The 23,129-nt window shown below is 39.8% G+C and overlaps 2 protein-coding genes across 7 annotated transcripts; one reads left to right on the top strand and one right to left on the bottom strand.

Moving 5' to 3' along the window:
* The first annotated feature begins 2,622 nt into the window (after positions 1-2,622).
* On the top strand, positions 2,623-8,398 carry LOC103698807 (protein SOSEKI 3-like). Of its 6 annotated transcripts, none has more exons than XM_088705964.2 (6): positions 2,623-3,394; positions 3,476-3,545; positions 3,627-3,742; positions 3,824-4,634; positions 7,629-7,930; positions 8,043-8,281. In XM_088705964.2, the coding sequence occupies exons 1-6, from the start codon at positions 3,166-3,168 to the stop codon at positions 8,066-8,068; spliced, it is 1,554 nt and encodes a 517-aa protein (XP_088562090.1). In that variant the 5' UTR covers positions 2,623-3,165; the 3' UTR covers positions 8,069-8,281. The 6 variants fall into 6 exon arrangements, 5 of the variants coding, with proteins under 5 accessions (XP_088562090.1, XP_088562091.1, XP_038971277.2 ...); XR_015969498.2 differs by having other exon boundaries at positions 3,036-3,394; positions 7,612-7,930; positions 8,043-8,398; XM_088705965.2 differs by having other exon boundaries at positions 3,036-3,379.
* A 6,460-nt stretch (positions 8,399-14,858) lies between these two features.
* Positions 14,859-18,212, bottom strand: LOC103698799 (protein WALLS ARE THIN 1-like). Its single transcript, XM_008780847.5, has 6 exons — positions 17,891-18,212; positions 17,483-17,545; positions 17,275-17,391; positions 16,776-17,193; positions 15,434-15,585; positions 14,859-15,336 (listed from the first exon to the last, which is right to left on the bottom strand). Exons 1-6 carry the CDS (start codon positions 18,097-18,099, stop codon positions 15,144-15,146), a joined length of 1,152 nt encoding a protein of 383 aa, XP_008779069.3. The 5' UTR covers positions 18,100-18,212; the 3' UTR covers positions 14,859-15,143.
* Between the last annotated feature and the right edge of the window lie 4,917 nt (positions 18,213-23,129).

Genomic DNA, 23,129 nt, shown 5'->3' with positions numbered 1-23,129 from the left:
GCCACTCCTGAATTGTTCTTATAGTTACTGTATTAAAACCCGAAAGATGAAATTAATTTACAAATTCCCAAGGGACCATTTGGTTTGGTCTCAATAGGCTAAGGTCCATTTGGCGGAGCTTTTGGTGGGCCACAAAGTATTTTCTGGCCCTCCAAAAGTACTTTTGCATGAAATAAAAATATTTGGTAAAAAAATCAAGAAGTCTGTTTTAGTTTTGCCAGAAAACGGAAAAACACTTTTAACATGCGTTGGAAAACTGTTTTTATTTATATTTTTTCTTTTTGGACCAAAAAACCCATGATAAAATATTATAATTATAAAAAATATTCTTTTATATTTATTAATATATAATGATAGTAATTATAATATTTTATACCTTTATTATTTTATTATACTATAAATATTATATTATATTATATTATATCATAATATATTAATATGTTATGTTATATAATATCAAATTATGTTATATTATTGTGCTATAGTATACAATACTATATTATTATATTATAATAATATTATATTATATTACAGTAATATTATACTATGTTATATATTTATGTATTGATATATATTATATTTTATTATGCTCTATTGTATAATATTATGTAATATCTTTTATGGTCATTTTGGCATACTAAAAGTATTTCTTAGTTTGTTTATCAAGCACATATTAAAGTTCCACAGTACTTTAAGAATATAATTACCAAACAGTAAATAGCTTTTTATAAAAACTTTATTTCAAAAGGCTTTACTTTCGAAAGCTCTACTTCAACTCCATTTCGAGCCTAAATTGGATTCTCTCAAACTAATTAACCTCCACTTCTCTCAAATGTCTCAGGCGAGTCTCGATTCTCCATTATAGGGCAACCAAACGAGCCTTAAGATTAAGAATAATAAAATAGCAATTCGATGAGAAATCTAGTTATAATTATTTATTAGAGTATCGATTCTCCATTGCGGGGTAACCAAGCAAGCCTTAAGATTAAGAATAATGAAATAGCAGCGACTCAATGAGAAATCTATTTATAATTATTTATTAGAATAATTACAGATTATTCATTTGTGGTAAGGATCAGTTTCAGTAAATCCATCGGTGCAATGATAGAGCATGAGTTCATCTGAAAATACAGGTCTGGAGTTCATTTTCAGTAAACCCACCTATTACATTTTCAAATCCAAACCTCTCTCACCAACTCAAAGCAGAAGAGCAATTACTTTGCAAATTTTATTTCCATTTGAAACTTGTCGGTGGATTATAGGACTGAAATGATGTAGGTACTGTGAACCATGTTTTCAAACTTATCATCTGAAAGCAATATCAATAATAGACTAATTTTGTGTGATTGTGGGGAAAGATGAAATGTAAGGATATTATCTTCTTTCACCATCCATAGACCAGCCCTCATGCATCTACTGTCGTTATCTTCTTCTCCCTCTCTTTTTCTTAGCCCGACAAAAGTCACGAGACTTTCATCGGCCTTTACCCTAATTCGGCAGATCTTGATTCCAACATTAAGATAAAGAGTATCGTTACTTGATCCTACTCAATTTCTTGCTCAATTCCCCAATATGTGGCAATCCAAGGATATAGATGGGTGCCACATAGAAGGTTCCACTTTAATCATTCAAGAGGACCACCCTAGAACAAGGCCAAACCCTTTACACTGTGGAAACCCTTTACATTACATGACAAGAAGCACATCTTATGAAGATCCGATCATAATAATCAGTTGGATCAGACCAGATCACATGAGAAAAATATTGTGTTTAATGAGTGAGGCCTGTCAAGAAGTCAAGTAATTCCAGCCTATGAAGGACCACCCCCAGCTTTTGCTAGGTGCACATTCTTGTGCCGTTCGAAAACAACGAAGATCTTCGGACAAGAATACTGACTTAGATTGGACACAATAATCTCATCTCAAATTATTGTGTTACCCTATAACCATTGTGATATCACCTGCTGAATAACTTAAGGGGTTCATGTTGTTTGATAACTCAACAAAATGTTGGTTATTCTCGGGATGAAATAGGTTTTGCTGCACCTAAGATGCTAGTTACTAGTTATAGAGTTGAGAATAGACCTGAGTCTTCCTTGAAATAAATCTTTCAGTTTTGTTAGCTCACTGTTATCCAAAACTCTGACCAGTTTAAGTTACCCTACTTGTTGATTAATTAGGTTAAATTGGATTGGATGCACAGCTTCACTTTATGGCTCAACTAAACCTTAAATTTGATACTATGAATGATATTGCAGGGATATGTGACCACCATATTTGGAGGACCATGACTTTCAGGAACATGATCACATGTAAGAATACCATCAATAATCAGAAAAAACCGGGTTTCCCATCTGCATGATGTTAAGATTTAGGACCACAAGCCAGGTCAAGATCAATCAAAATCTCCATTTAACTTGTTAATTGAAATTTTTCTGAAAGTCATGCAATGCAAGGACATCATCAAATTTGCCGTGAGGGTTCAACCAAATCAAACTTATGACTGTCAGTTAAGAGCAAGTTTAAAGCAAGCAGCAACTCTTTCCCATAATTCCACTCCAAAGTAATTTCATTAAAAACAGGGAAAGCCTGAGAAAGCCAAAGAGAGGAACAATCCAAAGATGCCACCAGCATTGCAGGAGCCATGTCCTATGAAGAAATTATTTCTAGTCATCACCACAGGTCGAGTCCTTCCAACTAAACCAATCTGTGCAGGTGTATGTCCGTGAGAGAAAGAGGGAGTAAAAAGGCAAGGCAGCAGAATGCCAGGAACAGAATCTCTTCCATTTCAAATGATACAATCGCAAGCTCACTGAAGTCGCTTTCGCTCACCTTTCTGTTTCCCCCACAATCAACTTGCCCATCTTCCGCTCTATTTGACCATTTCCCACTTCTCCTCCCTACTTCCACTGTCTCCTCTCATGTTCCTTTCCTTTTAATCTGATAGTAATCTGGAGCCAGTAAAGTATTTCCAAACCACTAGATGAGAGCAATAGTAGCTTATAATAAAGCACCTCTATTAGTTGTCATGTAATGGTAGTTGAACCTTGAATCAGTCTTCCTCTTCTACTTCTCCTCCTTCTCTATTAGCAGCCGCATAAAAGGAAGAAGAATGCCTCCTCTTTGTAACTCCATTCCTGTTGCTGCTGGAAGTTGGTAGAAAGAAATGGAAGGACGAATTAGAAGATACGGAGACCAAACTAGTCCAGAGCGAACTAAAATCTGGGTAGAGCCACCACCAAAACACCACCACCACCGCCGCCGACAACACCACCACCAGCAGCAGCAGGGTAGAAAGATCTCAGTGGTGTATTATCTTTGCCGGAACCGCCACCTCGACCCCCCGCACTTCATCGAAGTCTCTGTCTCCTCTCCCGAAGGTCTCTACCTAAGAGGTCAGCATATATAGACATAATCTTGGATCCATGTCGTCATAATTCTGAGTTTTTTTCGGTGTTGCTCTTTTCTTGGCGTAGATGTGATCAATAGGCTTAATGTGCTAAGAGGAAAGCAAATGGCCGCGATGTATTCGTGGTCCTGCAAGAGGTAACACAGCGAGCCCAGATGGTTATAGACCCAACTTTTGAGTTCTCGGGTTACAAATTGATGCATGGAATAATGTAATAGGAGTTACAAGAGTGGATTTCTGTGGCACGACCTCTCGGAGGATGATCTGGTACTCCCGGCGCAGGACAATGAGTATGTCCTCAAGGGCTCTGAGCTCGTGGATCAACCCCCTCCCGGTACCAAAACGATTCCTTTTTTTTTTTTTTGCGCTTAAATTGTCTGAGGAGGTTAAAATGAGTGTGTTTGCTGGGTTTTAGATCGGCTGCATCGCGGCATTGGCGACCCAATGGTTCGGAACAAGACGCGCCTCTCCCATAGAGCCCACGAAGCCTCCTCCTCTTCCTCTCCCCCCGCCGTTGTGTTCAAGGAGCCGAAGCTTTCCCAATCCCCGCCGCCGACCCTGCAAGAAGGCGAGCTATCCCCCGCCGGGAACTTCTCCCCGGTTCCCGTCGGCAGAACTACCCCTTCGTCCCGGAGCCTGGCCGAGTACCGGGTCGAGAAGGTAATTGGAGCTCGGGATGCTTCCACCCAGACTGAGGACAATGGAGGAAGGAAGACCCGCACGGCCAGAGTCTCCACTGATGATGGGTTGTTGGGTACCGAGTGCAACGGCAGCCACCATCATAACAGGAGCCCGCGATCCGTGGAGGGGTTGGAGATCGTCGGAGATGAGAGTTCGCCTCCGTGGAGTGCTTCTTCCTTGGGTGATGGGAAGATGGATACGTTGGAGAATTTGATAAGAGCTGAGGCAGCTTTCAGGGCGAACAATTTTAGGATAACGGAGGAGTCCCCCATGCGGGTGAAGCTCAAGGCCGCGGATTTGCTGATGCAGCTGATCTCGTGCGGGTCGATCTCTGCGAAAGGCTACGGCCATGGCTTTGAGCTCGTGCCCGCCTACCGGCCGAGGTTCGCTCATGCGAACTTCTCCTCACCGGTGGTGCTGGGAGAGCTCGGCTCGCGGCTGGAAAATTCGAGGCCGACGGGGTTGTGCGATTATTTTGGCCGGAGCTTGATCGAAGCTAAGAACCCCAAGGAGGAACTAGGAGCTTCTTCCTGTGAGGATGACCGGTAATTTTCGATGCCAACAGGCCTTTCGCTTTCAAAGATGTGTTCATGGATCCTTCGTTACCTGAGATCCTAAATCTGTGGTAAATTGTGACTCGAAGCTCATCTTGTCGAGAAACACTACGTCCATAAATTGCATCCCTAGCAACCTAAGAATTGCTCTTCTGTACCCACAATATAGATGGGTTAATTACTTAACTAGACAGTGTTATTTTTATCTGGTCCTTGTTTTCCCCCTTTCTCAAGATATTTATTTCCTGTTCTTCAGCTATCACTGCATTGATCTTGAATTTTGGATTACTTACGTGATGTGGGGCATAATTACTTCGTAGTCCAGTAAGTTTGTCACAGTCAAAACAGAGGGAAAAAAACTTCGACGCTGGTCATCAAACTAATGGCATTTGAATATGTGGGATCCTTTGGAGGTTTCCAAGAATGATTTTTCCTGGAAAATAATAGAACAAAATTTGGACTTTCTTTGTTGGCCATTCTTCATTTGATCTGAGTCATTACGATTCTGTCTCATGAACCTGTTCGCTTCCATTTCCTGCATCATTTCTTCAATGGATTTACCTACGATAATCATATTAAGAAATTTTAATAGTTTTTCTACATGTTACTTGTCACAGAATGCTGATCAAATACCTATATTCAAACACAAATTTTGCTTATAAATATTTCTAGATGAATGTAGTTACTTGTTACATCAGATAGAAAAAATCAACGGAAGTGAGTTGGGAGCTTATTATTACCTGTTCATATGCAAATAGTTCAGATCTATGCAGAGGTCATTAAAAACCACTCAAAGAGAAGGATAACAGCAGACTGGTAAAAACAATGGATTTAATGCACATGGGCTGGAGTGGAGAGGATTCTACGATGTAGCAGTGGCTTGGAGAGAGAGGGATTCAGTGATTTCCATCTGATACCTTCTCATTTTTTCCAGTGCCTACCCCTCAAGAAGTGAGAGTGCTTATTAATCACGCCACTTCTAAGTGGATATCAAAGGATGAACATGGATTCTTTACATCCTAACGAAAGAGTCTAGCTGAACACCAGTTTGGATGCGGACAGATATACATGGTGTTCTTTAGATCTTCATCTGTTATTTTGATAAATATATTTGTTCTTTGATGATATGCCATTCAACTATGACATATTCAAACCAAACATTTGGTTGACATTCTCTATCCTGGATTATAGTTCTGAAAATCCACCAAAGAATCTCCATCATGAACTTTGGAAGGGTTCTTTAAGTTATACTAGGTCCAATCAGCGGTCCAACTTGCTAACAGAATAATCCGTCCTTAACATGTCTGCTGGCCTATCATGTCAGTCTTCTTTACTTGAACTGTACATTCCCTTGTAGACTGTAGTCACTGTATGTTATTCAACAAAAACCAACACATTTACTTTCTGTACGACAGATTAGCTTTATTGTTATCTGAACACTGCTATGGCTGTATAATAAAGTACAAGTGTTGCCATGTTTTCTATTAGCTAACAAGACCTTAGTAACAAAAAATTCTTCCCAAGTCCTGTTGCAGCTACACACTCTGTATATATCATACAGAACTGTAGTAGATCGGAACACTGCCTTCTAGCTTATGGACCCTCGAACAAGAGCGAGATCTGTCCCCATGGCTGATCTCTATTGTCAATATTCAATGCCACTAATACACATCAACAATTCAGCTAAAGAATTTTTTTTTCAGACTATCTTGTCAAATATCGAAGCATACTTAGATATGCTTCCCAATTATCTTTAGATCCACTTCACTTTCTTCTGATGGCGCTCTTCTGATATTACCCGATATTATCTCATGAAAAAGCTGTGCTTATTTGCTAAATACCATTTTGCAGGCAAGAAACTTAATTGTGCTTGCATGTGGTATGTTGGACATAAATTACCTATCATATTTCTCGGCTTTGTGTAGCCCTCTCAAAACCCACTTAAACTGTTGATGTATTTCTCTCAGTACAAACACAATCTGCCTTTTATCTTCCCTTGGGATTTTGATATTTGGATCTCTTTTTTTGCCACATTCCAGATCTCCTATTTCAAACTCTATGCTTAGATTCAATTTGTGGCCAAAAATTAGGGAACTGTAGGTGTTCTCTCAAATTAGATATTCTCCCCGAAGGAGGAAAACAGCTCCACCATTCACATATTTGAAGTGGAGATGGATGGATGTGCATGAGCTTCTCAAAAGACCATCTGTAGAGCTTAGCCGAACACCCTACTCCATATGTGGATGGTTATCTATGAAATGTCGGAAAAACTTGCCCAGCTGAAAATACTGTTTCTTTAATGGTAAAATCTCTTTGATTAGGAGTCATAAGCCAAGTAAATCTCATCGACACTTTCTATATCATTATGGAGATTGTTCATGGTACTGTGACTTGGTTTTTCCTGGTGCCGAGAGCCACTGAATAGTAGAACTGAGATTGGTTGTGTTATGGGTATGAGTTGAGTACTTTGCACCGAGACTGACTTGGCACAAAGACGATATATTCTGATAGTTAACAAGCCTTAATTTACTAATCATATTATCGCCCATGCCTTTGTGGGAGGGAATTGGTGTTTTCAGCGCACCGCAGTGTACTGTTTTGTTCTTAATGAATCTCCTAAATTTCAAATCTTGAGAGATATCTGGGCGAGTTTTTGTGTGTCTGCCTTTGTGTATCCATGTGCATGCTTGTTCATGTGCTATGTTTTTGAGGTTTTCGTGGCTTGGCCTGCCACCTAAAAATCTAAATATATAAATTTAGCTATATCTTTTTTAATTTACTTATTAGCTTTACTTTCCTTGCATTCTTTGTTGGTATTCTAGGACCACCCAAGCATCTTTTTTTCTTCTCTCTCTCTCTGTGTGTGATATTTTAGCCCGTTTACACCTAATTTGAACATTTAGACTTTGCCGGTCTCTTGACGCCTTTTTTCCTTTTTGGGCAATTCAATCATATATGCAAACTAAAGAGATCTGGAAGATGCAGGAGCTGCAAGATGCCTAGTTTGGAGGGGGACAAAGAAAATGTAGTGGATTCAAAACATTCAAAATGCCTCCTACGAACAACCAAAATTACATCTTGCAAGCACTCCAGGAATGAAACAATGGCATCACCTATCTCAAATGCAAGGCATTCTTCAGCTGGGCCAGACTGCAGCAGATCCTTTCCTCTCAACTCATCAAGAGTTGGAAGTAGAATGATCACTGATGCTTCCCTAGTGAAAGGATCATCTATGAGTTTAAAATCTTTCAAAGATGAAAAGGAGAAGGTGATCATGATCGAAGAAAGTTATGTTATATTGCCCTCCTTTGCCATCATTGGATATATGCATGGTTGTTAGCTCTTCCTTTTATACTCTAGTTTGATTTTGATTGATAATGCTTTTTTTAATTCCTGCAGGCTTAATTCTGGAGCTCGGGTTATAATTCAATCCAGATCTCCATGTGATGATAGTAAGGATAGCTCTGGTTTACCATAAGGAGCCAGTATTTTTATATATTGTGTCTCTTTTCATTGTCTACTTCTCTCATCACAGCTGACCATGGAATGAGGTTGCTTGTAATTTCTGAAATAGTTGTGAGTGCCACTTCATTCAATTTATGGCTTATTTTGGTAGTTTTGGGTCATTTTCTTCCTCCAGCCTTGAATATTACCTCATCAGTTACCTGCCCGCAAGGCAATGCCATTGTTTCATTAGTCATTAATTGGTTCTAAGATTCCTTCCAAGTATGAAGGTCCTTTATTTGGCAACAAAATTCCATTTCAGGTTTCTGGGTAAGCTGGATTCTTTATTGCTTTTAGTGGCCTGCACAAATTGTATGCTGAAAGTGTAACTATATGTAAAAATCCTTGACAAAGATCCATTCAGTGCTTGTAAGGCCAGTAATACCTTTAGGCCTTTGATGGGAAGAATAGATTAAACCTTAATGCTTCCTCATGAGATGGCAAAATTTTCATTTCCTAGGAACACCTTATAAAACATGTAAGGTTAACAAATTGGTCCTACAACATTTAAAAATAATCTCATGCTGCCATGTGAGGTACGAGAAATTAGTGTATGCTTTTATATACCATATATCTCTGGTGTTTGATTGATGATGATAAGCTGTAAACAATTTATTTTACTATTTTGACATGCATAATTTCCCCCTATTATATGATTCCCTTTTTTTTTTTTCTCTGCTTCCAATTTTAAGAAAATTTAGGTTTATGCCATTAAGAATTCTATTTTAATTATGGAAATATTAATTTTCATTCTTAGAGATAGTTTCAGTTTCTTTGGACTTAACTGACAGAAATGAATTAAATATTGGAATGGTAGTATTTTTTTTTCCTCATATTTTTGCTGCGACTGGAGCTTATGTAAAGAATCTTGTGGATACAGGCATTTATGTATTCGTAAACTGCTGCTAAAAGTTACCGAGAAATGGGTATTTCATTGTTTTCAAAGTTTTGGGATCTAAACTGAAATATGTTAAGGATTGAATTCATAAAAAAAGAGTTTGATTAAGAGGTCAATTTTAGCATTTAGGCATTTCATAGTATTATTCAAGTACTACTCACTTGAGTTGGAACTCCTTGAAACAAAAAAAACTCTCAACCGACTTGAGTTACTATGGAACTTCAATACAGATTGAATATATTATGGACTTTAAAAGCATATGGACTGCAGAATTATTAGGACATAAGCCTGCCCCCACAATTCGTTAAGGATTCAGGCCGGCCCACTCCAAAGCTACTCTTGGGTATTTTTTAATATTGGCCTAGCTCAGCCTGTAATCTTATGATTTTGTTGGTTGTACTGGCCTAACCCACGAATTTCATAAGATTTTCAGCGCAATCATTCAAACAGGCCCGTACTTGCTTTGGTTCTTGTGTTCACTTATTACCGACTTGAACAAACACCAGTTTCTAGAACCCCTTACTTTGATTTCCTTATGTAGTATGTGGTGATGTTTTCAGAAATTTTTAGCTGGCTCAGATTTCTGCTTTTATCCACCACATATGCTGATCAAACATTGTTATCGGAACACAAGTTCCTTGGTTTCAGAGAATATGCCCAAGTCAAGGTCCTTCAGTTTGGGTTGATTTCTATTAATCAGTTAAGTGTGTCGAGCTTGGATAGGATCAACAGCTCCTCAGGTTCCAGTCATAAATGAGTATAATTGACACATTATAATAAGCAAAACAGCCTAGATGCCCCATAGATTCAAGCAAACAATGAACCTGACGATTTACCCAAATTATCCAACCATCAACAAGCCCTAGCATGAAGGTGTACTGGAAAAACTCTTTTGGTAGTTCTACTAGAGACTTGAGATGGAATCCTGTCCTCATCAGGATTTGGGGTTTTAAGACCCTTCACTTAGTTTAGGTTAGATACAAACTTAAACAACTAATTAACTCTTATTTTTTGGTTCAATATTGAGAGTTTATCATGTAGCCATTTTTTTTTTAACAATGTTTTGCGCATCAACATGTTCAGATGATTGCATAAATTTAGTAATTCCATTAAAATTTTAGCAACTGGTGGCATCGAAATATTGGTTCTACGATTGACATGATATCTAAGGTCTGGCAACATCGTTAACTTCCTGATGGTTTCTTTCTCTTTCTGAGCTGTTTCTTATAAATTCTTTCGATGCTTTGCTCCTGCTAAAGGTCTAGCATTTTTTTCTTTGAGAAAGTCTGCTTCTTTTTTTTTTTTGATGGAAGCGGGAGGTGTGATCCACCCGGTAGTTTATTGGTGATGTCATTAGTATTTACAAAAGTTGGTAGTAGGCCATTTGACAAGGGTGGCCCCTGATATTTACAAAGGTGGTGTGACATTACTCATGTAACATAGTGAAGTTTGCAATGTTTACATGCAAAATTCTGGGTTTTTTTTCTGTTTCTGTGTGAGGACTTCATCTTCTTCTTGATTTCAGCCTCCCTCCCTTTTCATTCCTTCGGGTGCATTTAGGACCTCTGAAATGCATTTCTGGTTAAACTTAAAAGGTATATGGTCGTATTACATAACCACTCATCAAACCCTATTGAGTTCATATCCAGAGATATTTCAGCTGTTATGCTCCTATCACGATTGTCGGTTCCAACATTAAACCAAATCCTTTTTATCGGTAAGCCATGTGCTTCTGGAGTTTGTAGAATGACGTCTTATTGCCGACACTGTGGCTCTCCTATAAAATGATGGGTCTGCCCTTGAGACAAGGGCGGCACCACCATCAACTTCTACAGTTGGTGTGGACTATACAAACCAGTCTTCCTCCTCATTATAGCTACCTGCTTAAAAGACAGTGGTCCTGAAAGGATGTTCCACATGCAACCTGCTAAGAGGATAGACTGTGCAAACCAAATGTTTACTCACTTTGGGAGCAGGTGATGATCACTTTGCACTCTATCAAGACAATGTACAGTTGGCACAGAATGCGACCAATCTAATTGGTTCAGGTATGATTGAATTCATATTAAAATCCTTGATAGTTTCTGTCCCTGTTTGCTAGATGATATGACCTCTTTGCTGCTCCCACCCATGTGAGCAATCTCTTTCATATCACTTCATTGATCAATAAAATGGTTGGTGGTCGACCAACATCTTACTCAAAACCTGAAATACAATTTGAAATGACCTCTTTACTGTATTTGTAACAGCCCTCTTGATGTAATGCAGGTCCATTTTATTTCCATTGGCTGTCGTCTCAACAAACTCTCATATTGCTTTAGGTAGGTCATCAAGTCATTATTCTCTTCTCTAATCCCAGGTGTTGGATGTTACCTTGTCTATATTTGTAAAAACGTCCCCATCCTCCTAATCTCATATGGATGTAAGGTCACAGTGAAACAATTCTTTCCCTTCTTTTGTTCCTTCTGGTATACTTTAGCCACTGATTTGATTATTAGCAGAGGGTTAGCCTTCAATAATCATAGTTAAATATATTCTATTACAGACTTGATCATTGTCCTGCGAGATATATCTGCGGCAGAGTACGGATGGTATTATTGTGAACGAGTTAGGCAGTGGTACAGGTGGGGGCTGAAGGGGAGGCGACATTAAATTTAGAAACTAGTATAGAAGTGACGTGAACAAGGAAAGGAGGACTCCAAGGACCATTCACGAAGGTCCATTTCGTTGCTTTTTCATTGTAGGTGGACCTTTGGAGGTTAGATGGTACCTAATTGGCATTATTAGTGGTTGAGAAGATTCCATCGTTGAGTCCTAATGATCTCCGAGCTAATCAATGCAGAGGCAGTTATTTCTCTTGAATTGTGCTTAAGCCTATAGGTTTATCAAGCGTAAAAGTGTTTCTTTTGCAACAGTAAACCCATTTGATAACCTTGTTACTAGCTTGGACTGTGCTGCGATGATTGGTATCTTATTTCAAGCATTGTGTGCCTGGCATAAGGTTCATTCCAAAGTCTCTGAAATTAGTCCTCTTTTGAGAGATGTTTCACGGGAAGGAGGAGGTCAACTCTCATCCTGCTGTTCCTTTGCCTTTTCAAGAGATCTGGTTGGGGGAGATGTGGCTCAGTCATCCTGCTTCTCTTATAATTCGAAATTGCACAAATGTTGGATGCAATGGACATCATGTTTGCAAGTTGGGTTATAGAACTAGAGGCTAACAGGAATGTGTGAACTAGCTTTTGCGTTCGGAACTTGAGAGCTACTTATCCAAGTGGTAGACTTTTGAGTAATTTTTGATCATCTCGTTGAAATGATTGGTGACCCTCCCATCCTTACTTTCTGAAAAGGAAATGAGCATCAGGCTCAAATTATGTGCATGCATGGCCACCCACTTTGGAGCAAGAGAAGTGGAATCTGAACAACATGATAGATGAGCGGCGAGGTAGACTTCTGCTTTGCAAAAGTCTTCTCTACCCGGCTCTTCAGAACTATCCAACACGACCAGCCGCCCAATTCGGTCATTTGGTACCTGTTATGCTTTGCATTTTATGCAACAGCTGCCATATATACGTTAATACGACCTTTCCAATATTTATGAAAAAAAAAATATTTTTTAAACTTTATATCCAAATTATTGATGGAAGAAAAATCTTGTGTTCTAGATAAATAATAGCAATCAATAATTGTATCTTTAACGTTTTTGTTTTTCTTTCATAACCGGAAAAACAGTGGCTGAATCCATCAAGTTTGGAACAAGTAATAGTTTGATGTTGTACCTGAACATCAAGTTTTGTATGCATAGCATGCCATGTAACCACAACACTACAATAGCGCACAATCTGCCAAATTCCATGCATTGTGTGGAAATTCTACTTATAAAGAACCTTGCCACCTGGCATGTGACCTTTGAACACCTTGGATGTTACTGGGAAACTAAGTAGCTTCTTTAACTACCGAGTTAGCTGGTATGTCTATATATATATATTAGTATAGCGGCAACTTACACACGATGGGTATTGATGCAGTCAACAAAATTGGAAAAAAAAAGTACATAAGGGCTCTGGCATTGACCCACGGTCCACTCAGACAAAACTTCCAGAATGATGAGCTGCAAAGAAAGCAACGGCACCGTTTGCCTCCTTGTAGACGTGCGTGGCCTGGTAGGAGTCACACTTCTCCAGTAATCTGCAAATGTCGTAGAGCAGCGGTCAGTCCTCGCCTGCACATCTCCGACCTCGGATTTACTCGATCACTGTGGCCGAATCCCTTTTAAGGAGGAGGTAGTTTGCGCCCAGTGTCTGCTTGGCATAGGACATACCCTCTCAGGCGGCTCTAAGCTCGGCACACACCACAAACGAGTCGAAAATCCGCCGACTCCCCGTCGTCACTAGTATGGCGTCGTGATCCCTAATGACGAAGCCTACACATCTGCATCTTCCGTCCTTGGCCACACTGCCATTACAATTCACCTTAAGAAAATCAGGAGGTGAAGGCACCCAGGATACGAGTATAAACTTGAAAGCTACAAGAACAGAATGAAGGCTCCAGATATTTCTAGCCAACCCAGCATGTGATGCCTCAATGGTAACGATGATCTCCATCGCATGTAGTAGAGCTCTGGCCGCCGCCACCCTCAAAGTCTCGGGCATTTCTATCCAGCCAATAGTAGTGAGTTAGATAGGCAACACGAGTCCTCCTCTCTTTAAACCTAAACCCCCATGCCAAGGTCTCTAGGAAGCGCAAGAAGAATGATAGGGTTTGCCATCAATATAAAGTTCCAATCAGGAACCTTCTCCAAAGTGAAGGTGTGGAAGCGCTGGGCTGCAGCCCAGTTCGTAAGAGGCCCGTGCGACGCTTGTGAACCTTGATGAGGGTGACCGACTGACAGGTGACCTTTCATTTGTGGGTCAGGCGTGCCTTGGCCCATGGGCTGCGGACCCGAATGGGCAACTGCCCTTATGGCTTGGATGCTTGGGCCTGTCGCCTTGTACCTTTCACCGGCGCATTGGTCTGTCCTTTATATTTGGTTTCTGAGACTTCATCCTCCTTTCTCTTCCTCTCCTTATCTCTTCATGGGGTCCACTAAGAAGATAATATTGACGCTAGCAACTACTCTTCCCCGCTGTTCATTTTCTTGCCTAACTCACTTCAGATAGAACATTAAAATATGAAAAGATTCAGAGCCTAATTTTGGGGCCCGAGAATGTAACGTAATCTAACCTTTATAAGAAGTGGCTGAAACTTACTAGGTCCATAGCTCCACTGGTCAAGATCTCATATGGAATGGTCTGATTAATTGAAGGGCCGGCTATAAGATTGCGACAGCATGCGAAGATTCGGAGGATATATATATATATATTAGCAATAAAGGCACCACTTCCCTTCCATGATCTATCGACTCCTTTCCTTCTTGAAAGTGCTAGAGATGATTTAGATACCATTGAGGAAAGAAGAAAAGATTGCACACCGTGCTTTTGAGCACAAGGGCAGAAGGCCGCTATTGATTTCCGAGGTAATGGAAGGTAAAGAATTCAAGTATGGCAGGCTTGGAGAAAGAGAAGTGACACGAATATAACTTATTTAAGTTAGTGGATCATGATAGAGACTGTAGGGAACTTTGAGGCCTTCAGGGACCTCCACTTTGATGCCATAATTGAAGGTCTCGTGCTTCCTTGTGGCTGTCAGAAACTCTTCCCTTGAGGCATCACCATCTTTTTTTTTTATAGTAGGAAAGCAGTTGATTAGATGGACGTGAATAGTTAACCGCCATCATTCGTTGAAAGCAACTCATATTCTACCAAAGTTTACTAGGCTAAGAGACAAAATAGATGATTTGATTCTCTTCTGCAGGTTTGCAACTTACAACCAATTAAAGGAAAGAACGATAGCAAACAAGCCAAACCTCATAGATTTTTTCAACAGAAGTAGTAACACAAGCAGCTTTACTCACCGATCATTCTCCATCAACCTAAGTAATATAGCCTATTCAATTTGAGAGAACATATCTAACCCTTTGTTATAAATCGAGCACACACTGTTCTTCCCTTTTTGACAGCATAACATAAAAATTAGTCCATAGTTGTTCCAGGGGCTTTCTCTCACACATTTTCTGATGGCAATAGGGGCTGAGCAAGGGAAGAAGCCTTGAAGGGAATTGTTGGTCTGAGTCCATCATTTTCACCAGTGGAAGAAACCATGACTGTGGCCTCCTTTGCAGCAAATGCTCTCTCTTCACTTTTCCCCCACAAGACCAGATATAGTCCAGCTATGATCAATATTGCACCAATGATCCTGCATCGTGATCATGGATTGAATAAGAGAATTTCTAAGTGTTATAACTTCATTTGTAACTCGCATTATGCCTTAGTAAGGATATATTAATTAGTACCCTCCAAGGTAGAATTGTTCGCCCAAAGCAATCGAAGCCATGATAGCAACCACAAGTGTCTGGACCGGTTGGTAGACGGCAACGAAGACCGGACCACCCCTGTCGATGCACCATATTTGAACGGCAAACGCAACACCTGAAGCAATGAATCCCTGCATTGGAACTCATGCATGATGTTAGGATAGATGTTTACGTTAATTATACATCAATTCCATCTGTAAATTGGGGCCCCTTTGTCATGATAATAGGCATGCTTTATTCGGCAATATCATTAGATTTTGAGAATCACAAAGTTGCCCATAATGATTCCACCAATAGCAACTTCAGCTTCATAGCTTGAAAGATTTGTTAGGTTGTAACCATGTGGTCCTAACATGGTGTGGGAGATGCACAATGATGTTTGAGTGCTGGCTTATGCTCCCTGAAAGCAGGGATTATCTCCAACTATTGTGTGCTTTATCTCTCTCTTCCTTTCCAATAGGAGGGAAGACAGTCTCTTTTATCTACTGGAAGAATATAGGCATGACTGAAGGAAAGGAAGTTCTCTCTCCAATGGAGCTAGCCTAATCAATTGTAAATGGATACAAACAAGATTTAAGGGGGCAGGAGGATTGAAAAAGAAAGCTTATGTGTTATATTATGCCTACCACCATGTAGAACTTTGTGCACCCTATCGTATATTTAACCTCTAAAAAGGAAAAGCTATGAGCAAAGCTAGCTTTAACCGACTCTACAAAAGCTTCTAAAGAAGAACGATAGAATATAGGAACCTCTTCTAAAGCTTAATTTCCCATTTCACTTTTCCAATCGCATGGAAGTGTACTTGGTGGCCACCTACAATATGGAATGTTTGACTGGCCAATTAATCTCCACTATTTAGTAAATGTCAGGTGCATCTAAGGGGAGATAACCGTGCTCACCCCAAGAATCAATAAAGTAAAAATAAAACAAGGAAACAGCAAAGTTAGCTTAGAGTCCAAAGGTTTTCTTCTACAGTTGTCTACACTTCGGGCATTCCTCAAGTTCCATGCATGTTCTTTTTCACAAGTACTTGGAGTTAACACTTGCTAATTAATTGTATTTGTTTTATCAGTTTCTAATATTTATCCTTTTCCAGTTTTCTCAGCACTACTTCATAAATTTAATATATGAAGGCTTGTACTCTTGAAGGGGTAAGGAAATTAACATTGGTGAGGCTAATAGCATACCATGCTTCAAGTTCCACCCAAATGCATCAATGCACCCCCTTCCTCTTTTCCCCAACCCCAACTTAACCGAAGAGGAGGACCATCAGACCATGGAAAGAAGGAAGGAAGGAAAGAAAGAAAGAAAGAAATTATACCGCGTAGAGGATGGTGAAGAGCTCGGTGCCGGTGTGGAAGATCCAGGCCTCGGCATCCCTCTCGATGAAGGCTGCGATGACCAGGAACTGGATCACGCCGAAGAAGCATGTGTACGAGGTCACCGACAGCCTCGCCGGGTACTTCTTCAGCACCGGCGCCTGGAGAACCAGCCACCCCGACCACGACAGACAGTGTCCGATGAGATATACGCAACCCAGCGTCCAGTTCTTCCCCTCGGCGTCACCCAGCCACAGCATCGTCGGTGCGGAGCGAGGGATAGGCTGGTTCAGGGCATGAGACGGCGAGAAGATGGTCGGGCCCTTGTATAGCGTTATGACCGATGCGCCCGCGACGCAGGCCAACGTGCCCGCCACCTTTGCAATCCCGTCCCTTCGGTGGATGCGGACCGTCTCTATCCTGTTGGAGAAGTGGCTCAAAAGCGTTGCACGCGACGAGGAGAGCTATGAGTTGATTAAGGGAGAGGTGGTACGAGCTTGCCTGACGAGGGCGGCCATGAGGAAGGTGATGGCCGGGACGGAGTTTTGGATGGCGGAGGCGAACGTAGGAGAGGTGTTGTCGAGGCCTAGTAGGTAGAAACCCTGGTTTGCAGTTATACTTGCATGGAGAAAAACACACGCACATACGTAAATAAGTTATTAACAAAAATAAAGAGCGGTATACATGTAATAGTAATCTATGATCTTACCCACACAAGGCGAGGAGGAAGAATTGAACGAGGAAGGAGAGTGTCATGGCTGGCCTGTCTTTCCTGTTACAGACAAACACCAGAACAAGAGCTCAGAATCTCAACTTTAAGAGGCAAGTCTAAATCATCTATATGTATGCCATCTTTATGAATTGATATGGCCGCTTTGTCTGGTTCCTCCAGATCGATGACTCATGGAACGGCGCCAACCCTTTAAAAATTGTTGCCGATCAATTCTTAGTCTGCTGTACGTAATAAAATATAATGTCCAAGTCGAGAAGGTAACATGAATATCAGTGGTTACATACTCTCATTGAAATGAGGACAGCTCTTCAAAATCTGGGCAACTAAGAAAACAATTACTACATCACAATAAAAAAAAAGGAGCATGCTTGCAAGATATCTTACTTCTCGAGGAAGTAGGCAAAAGGCACGAGGAGGATCAAAGCGATGATGTTTCTATAGACAGGGAACACCACCTTGCTGATCCCCATATTAAGGGCCGCCCGGGAGACGACATGAAAGCCGGCGTACCCAAACTGCAGGGCCAGCATGGCCACATGCAGCTGCACCCTCTCCGGCACGCCGCATACACTCTTCCCCGCATCGTCCGCCATTTCTCCACCACCACCACCACCTCAAGTGACCGGAGGCACAGATGGCGAGAAAAGTAGACTGAGGATGGGTGGAAGGAAGAACGCAGAGAAGTGAGGAGTGATGGGTGGGGGTCTAAATATGGGCGAGAGATGGGGAATAAAAGGGAGCCAAAGGAAGGCGTGGGGCCTAGGAGATGTTAGTGTGGGAGTTGCGCCCACTGTCACCCTCTAAAAAGACGCTACGTCAACTGTTTGTTTCTGGTTGTCTCCCACATTCTTCTCTCTTCTCTCACGCATTATAACTAGCACTCTGAGTCCCTAGTCTATGCACGTATATACGTATGTCTGTGTAATAGTTCTACTATATACTAAGAGAAGTGTAGTACGTAGTAGATATTTTGTAACGTATGAAGCAGAAACTTGCGTATAACTCCTTACAAGTTTGGCTGACAAGGCACCAACTAGCGCACTAAGGGTGCTATCGGATCCATTCGGTGCCGCAACGCTAATGATCATGCTAATTGAGGAGAGTGATTGGAGAGCACGCACGAGGGAGTTAAGTGAGCCCCATGCTTTCAAATACTATAGTATAATATAACATCCTACCTAATAGTTATTAGGCATTTCCCTTGCGTTACATATAACGTCATATATATATATATATATATATATATGGTTGTTACGCTTATCTGTTAGTGCAACAACGTTTAAACGATACCGCATCTGCTAAATATAAAGGTCCATGTGGACACATATATACTATGAGTCACATAGAATAATTATTGTATTATGTGAGTCCTTTGCTGAAACTTGAATAACATTTAAACCAGTGTTTAAATTTGCCAACTTGCGCATGCATGCATTTATAGAATTGCTCATCTGATTACTCTTTTTCTTCAAAACTATAATACATTAATTTTTATAATATCTTGTACATATAACTTCTATCACTATGATGTATATTGTCTAATAGCATTTATAGCCATTAACATGGAGATATAGTTTTTTCTTTAATGTGACTTGCAATCATATGATAGCCTCCTATAATTTTCAATATCATAACAGAAACAACATTTCACCCTGACACATGATATATAGTAAGATATGATGTTTCTAAATTATTCTTAATCTAGTTAGCGTAAATCATAAAATTATAAATGGTGAGGAGTAGGTCAATCTTTATAAAGAAAGGAACAAGAAAATCAAGTAACAACTATGTCTGGTCGCAATCACCAAACCACTATACTCATCCTCAAATCTTAACCCAATAGTATAATGGTGATTATATATATATATATATATATATATATATATATATATATATATATATATATATATATATATATATATATATATATATATATATATATATATATATATATTATCAGGATGAGAAACTCATTGTATTGTGATAAGTAGACCGCTGCTCTCAAAGTGTAGTTAGACATCCTAATCCGCATGCTCGGAATCATGGTACAAAGACCAAATAAAAAGAGCAGGAAAAACAAGTTCAAGAAAAAATAACCACCCAAACTTGTATTAAACAAATTAACAAGATTATAATATAGTTGATTTGGGACACTTAATTAGAAACTATTCACTCACTTGGTTACCACACTGTCAAAATGGCTGATTACAGGAATTTACATCGGTGCAATGTGGTCATTGCATATGATGGATCGCTAAAACCCAAAAACACAATCATCAAATAAATAGGAGAAACCACTTAGAAACGTTAAGAGACATGTTCTTGGATTTCACTATTTACTAGTAATCAACATTTCATTAAATCTTATTTAGCGTGTCTAATTTGTTTACTTAGCAGTAAACACCTCTATAGATGCTAAATCCTAGATCTTGTAGATTCAAGTAATCTTTAATGCCTAATGCTCTTAATTACCTGTCCTTTCCTCAATAAAGATAGATTCTTTATTCTCTAAACATTCCGTATTTAGTAATTAGGTTCATAAGAGTTTCGTGGAACCTAGATATCAGTATCGACGTGCTATCCATGAGCGAACCGACACCATATCCAAATCCAATCACTTTTGCCTCCTTCCAACTTGCGTCGGGTGCAGTTCAGGATGAAAGACAGAAAGTTGACGGCCTGAATGCTACATATTTAGAAAGTTGATATTGATTTATGATGCATAATAGCATGACAGTGCTTAAGCAGCTCTAGCTAGCAACTTTTATAACTTCTAGGTCCTTGCTTAAGACAAGATACCATATGGAATAGCACTAATTAGCTGAGATCATCAGTATATCATATTTAGGGATCTGATGCTCTAAAAATTCCTTAAAATATAATTATTTTTTATATTTAAACCAAAATATATGTCAATTTTCATATTAATAGAGCCCAAGATACCACTTGCCTCCATATCATTGCACGAACCTCCTATAATGATAATCTTGCAGGTATCATGCCAAAAATTTAAGAACCTCAGTATATTAGTTAGTAAAAGAGGCCTAAATTAGACAATAATTTGGACTAGATGAGGTTCTTTTTCTTCACTACTTTTTCTTACGAGTATCAACATTTTTTGTCCTAATTATCGAACACTTGGTTTGGAGTTATTTAGTTTCTTTTTCTTACATCTGCCCCTCCTCTGCGTCAAAAAAAAAAAAAGCTCATCATTTTGCCAGCCATTCTGACCCGCCGTGATTATTTGTGCTAGAAAAATACCATCATTCTAAACTCCTGTGTATGGAAATACAATAGAATCCATGGCATGTATGGATCGAGTTAGCCAAGAAGGGAGCAGCTTTGGAGCCACATCATAATGGACGTACGCCCCGGCCCACAATTAAAATCAATTGCCATACACCTGTTCTCCAACCTCCTTCCCACTCCCACTCACTCCCTGTTCTCAGAGAATCCCACGCTTTAGCTGTCGTTATTAGGGGATCACACGCTTGAAGTGTCTCTTTTTCCTTTACTTTGAGGTACAACCATCGACCTTTCCCTGTTCATTGATCCACCAGCCACTGTCTGGTGAATTCACGAGACCTACCTTGGAGAGTGAGAAGACTCGATTTCTTTCCATCGCCAGTGTCCCAAATAACTCGTATGTCCCCAAATAACGGACCCCTTCCTCATCATAACCCCTAATAACAAATAATAATAATAATAATCCTCGATTATAGACTTATATTTAAAAAATATTAAAAATTAAAAATATTAGCTATTGTACCGGCTATCGTTAACTATTGTGATAAATTTTCTTCTCTTATATTTTTTGAGGAGAAGAGTCGGGCAAAGCTTAGCTCAAACAACAGAAAATCATGATAAATGATGGAAAAAAAACATGATTTTTAAAGTCCTTATTCACTAAATTCTATTTTTTAGAGAACAAAGCTTTAAAAAAAAATAATGGTAATTTGTTTCAGAATATTCCAGAGATTCAAATATTTTTGGAAAGAAGATATGTGGCATTCATTAATAAATTATTAAGATCATCAACTATAGCGAAGGTGAGATGAAAACCTATATTTTTTTTCGTATCAACACACAAACACACACAAAAAAAAAAAAAAAAAAACAACTGAACCTTTCTTTTGTTGAAATAACGGCCGTTATTTCACCTCTCGCCCTCCCTTGGTTCACCAAGTTCAAAAACTGGAAAGCCGCTTTGGAAGCTCAGTGAGGAGCCATAGATAGTTTAATGGTACCACTAAAGTCTCCACTCCCAAAGTTGTTCTCCGGGCGTGGGCTCTTCTTTTCCTTGCATCGGCTTGCGGGCGTGTTCAGGTGCCGAGGCTCTCCTGCTTTAAGGGACAGCCTGCCCGCCCCGGTCGAGACAAGCCATCATTCGTATTATCGCCAAAAGAACTCCAAGAACTGCTCCTTGTTTATAGTGCATTGTTTAGGTGTCTCGATCTCTTGCCTTTCCCTTGCTTCGCCCTTAAATTTAACTTATAAAGCGAAGCCTCCACCTGAGTTCTGAGTTCTGACGTACGCCCATCCCATCTTCTACTCTGTGCAGGCTGTTGTGAGAAAGCTTTTCCAACCTTGGGCTGTTGCTTTGTGCTGTGATGGCGAAGTGTTTGTGTATTCATGGGGATCCACGTGCAAGAGATTGTTTAGTGCGAAGCTATGGGGCAGCAGCGGCCTTTTCTTTCGTCTCTCGGTGCTTTCAGCTTAGCTTCTTCGTTTAAGCAATGCCGCTAGCTTGGTGGGTAGTTGGAGGGTTTAATCAGGTTTTTGTGTGTCCATGGATGAAACCTCTTGGCTCCACTAGCCAGTAAGAAAACGAATTTTCTCTGATCGCAGATATCATTATAGTCTTGAGATTTGCATTAGTGATTCGTTCTTAATGGTGTATCTCAACACATTCTTTTGAGTTTGATATTATTTTGAGGAAATATGATGGGAATGGCACCGAATTTGAATCCTAGGCCACAGGAATGCCAACCAGCTGAGCAAAAACTTGATGGGCAAATACTGATACGATTTGAATGACCAACAAAAACTAATTGTATTGGTTAACTCGGGTTCGGCCGAATGTTTCATGCGAAAAAACTATTGATCTTCTTTTATGACACCGACTGTTGGTCGAGCCTTGCAAAAAAATCTTAAAGCAATATTTTAAACTCTTTCATTCATTTATGCACGATAATCTGATCTTGAAAAGATTATTGTGAACAAACAGTGGATTCGAATGAAGGTGAATCCTTCGTTTTTCACACCTGTTCGATCAATCGGTGGGGCAACTTTCTTGGTCATTGGAAGTGTTTTTTGTTAGGCCATCTTTCTTTGATTGTCCTATTAACTAATGGTTTCCGGTGTCTTATTTTAACCATGCGATCAAGTCGCTTGATATCATATGAAAACAATGGGTTTCTAACCTTCACGCAGAAGATGCTTTACCCGCGGTGGACATGGCATTTGGAGCTTTGTTGGTAATGTGAATTATTGAGAAAAATGAGGACAGCAAGTACATTGGTTGGAGGACAAATTAAGAGTAAATAATTGAAAATTAAACAAGAAAACGATACCAAGACATTAGGATGTGATCTTCCCCGAACATTCACTGAATCAGATCAGT

This window comes from Phoenix dactylifera, chromosome 10 (genome assembly GCF_051530095.1).
Source record: "Phoenix dactylifera cultivar Ajwa chromosome 10, Ajwa_hap1_PhDact_Kaust_v1.1, whole genome shotgun sequence".
NCBI classification, from domain to species: domain Eukaryota; kingdom Viridiplantae; phylum Streptophyta; class Magnoliopsida; order Arecales; family Arecaceae; genus Phoenix; species Phoenix dactylifera.
This window is presented reverse-complemented; position numbering and strand designations above follow the sequence as displayed.

What these genes read in the sequence shown, in the direction of transcription:
- LOC103698799 (XM_008780847.5), bottom strand. Translation starts at nt 18,099, where the DNA reads ATGGCGGACGATGCGGGGAAGAGTGTATGCGGCGTGCCGGAGAGGGTG. An exon ending in TTTGCCTACTTCCTCGAGAA is followed by an intron (nt 17,546 to 17,890) that starts GTAAGATATCTT and finishes TGTCTGTAACAG; the next exon opens with GAAAGACAGGCCAGCCATGA. An exon ending in CTCATGGCCGCCCTCGTCAG is followed by an intron (nt 17,194 to 17,274) that starts GCAAGCTCGTAC and finishes CTTCTCCAACAG; the next exon opens with GATAGAGACGGTCCGCATCC.
- LOC103698807 (XM_008780857.6), top strand. Translation starts at nt 3,166, where the DNA reads ATGGAAGGACGAATTAGAAGATACGGAGACCAAACTAGTCCAGAGCGA. An exon ending in CGAAGGTCTCTACCTAAGAG is followed by an intron (nt 3,395 to 3,475) that starts GTCAGCATATAT and finishes TTCTTGGCGTAG; the next exon opens with ATGTGATCAATAGGCTTAAT. An exon ending in TCTTCCTGTGAGGATGACCG is followed by an intron (nt 4,635 to 7,628) that starts GTAATTTTCGAT and finishes TGGAAGATGCAG; the next exon opens with GAGCTGCAAGATGCCTAGTT.